The 1,130-nt window shown below is 59.4% G+C and overlaps 1 protein-coding gene across 1 annotated transcript in view; it reads right to left on the reverse strand.

Moving 5' to 3' along the window:
- Positions 1 to 9: 9 nt before the first annotated feature.
- LOC106727898 overlaps positions 10 to 1,130 on the reverse strand; it is a 1,630-nt gene continuing 509 nt past the window's right edge. The window contains exon 2 of the mRNA XM_014548154.1: positions 10 to 1,130. Within this exon, the coding sequence (XP_014403640.1) occupies positions 85 to 1,065 (981 nt within the window). The 5' untranslated portion in view covers positions 1,066 to 1,130 and the 3' untranslated portion in view covers positions 10 to 84.

Here is a 1,130-nt window from a genome sequence, read left to right on the forward strand (position 1 = left end):
AAGGACCCAGGAAGGGGGTAGCTAGGGCAGGGCCTCTGCTGTCGAGAGGGGTGAGAGCAGCGAGGCATCTGGGAGGTATGTAGGCTAGGAGAGCATCTCCAAGATGGCGCCCCTGCTCTGGGTGCCAGTGTATCCAGGGAGGCCCCAGGGTGACAGGGACCTACTGACTGACAGGAAGATGGACAGACAAGGAGAGGGGCCGACTGACAGATGGACACGGAGAGGGGCCGACTGACAGAGGAAGGCCAGGAGAGGGGCCGACTGACAGATGAAGGACAAGAGAGGGGCCGACTGACAGATGAAGGACAAGAGAGGGGCCGACTGACAGATGAAGGACAAGAGAGGGGCCGACTGACAGATGAAGGACAAGAGAGGGGCCGACTGACAGATGAAGGACAAGAGAGGGGCCGACTGACAGATGAAGGACAAGAGAGGGGCCGACTGACAGATGAAGGACAAGAGAGGGGCCGACTGACAGATGAAGGACAAGAGAGGGGCCGACTGACAGATGAAGGACAAGAGAGGGGCCGACTGACAGATGAAGGACAAGAGAGGGGCCGACTGACAGATGAAGGACAAGAGAGGGGCCGACTGACAGATGAAGGACAAGAGAGGGGCCGACTGACAGATGAAGGACAAGAGAGGGGCCGACTGACAGATGAAGGACAAGGAGAGGGGCCGACTGACATGATGGACACGGAGAGGGGCCGACTGACAGATGGACATGGAGAGGGGCCAACTGACATGATGGACAAGGAGAGGGGCCGACTGACAGAGGAAGGACAGGAGAGGGGCCGACTGACCGATGGACAAGGAGAGGGGCCGACCGACATGATGGACAAGGAGAGGGGCCGACTGACATGATGGACACGGAGAGGGGCCGACTGACATGATGGACAAGGAGAGGGGCCGACTGACATGATGGACAAGGAGAGGGGCCGACTGACATGATGGACAAGGAGAGGGGCCGACTGACATGATGGACAAGGAGAGGGGCCGACTGACATGATGGACAAGGAGAGGGGCCGACTGACATGATGGACAAGGAGAGGGGCCGACTGACATGATGGACAAGGAGAGGGGCCGACTGACATGATGGACACGGAGAGGGGCCGACTGACAGATGGACA

This window comes from Myotis brandtii, unplaced genomic scaffold (genome assembly GCF_000412655.1).
Source record: "Myotis brandtii unplaced genomic scaffold, ASM41265v1 scaffold114, whole genome shotgun sequence".
Lineage (NCBI taxonomy): Eukaryota > Metazoa > Chordata > Mammalia > Chiroptera > Vespertilionidae > Myotis > Myotis brandtii.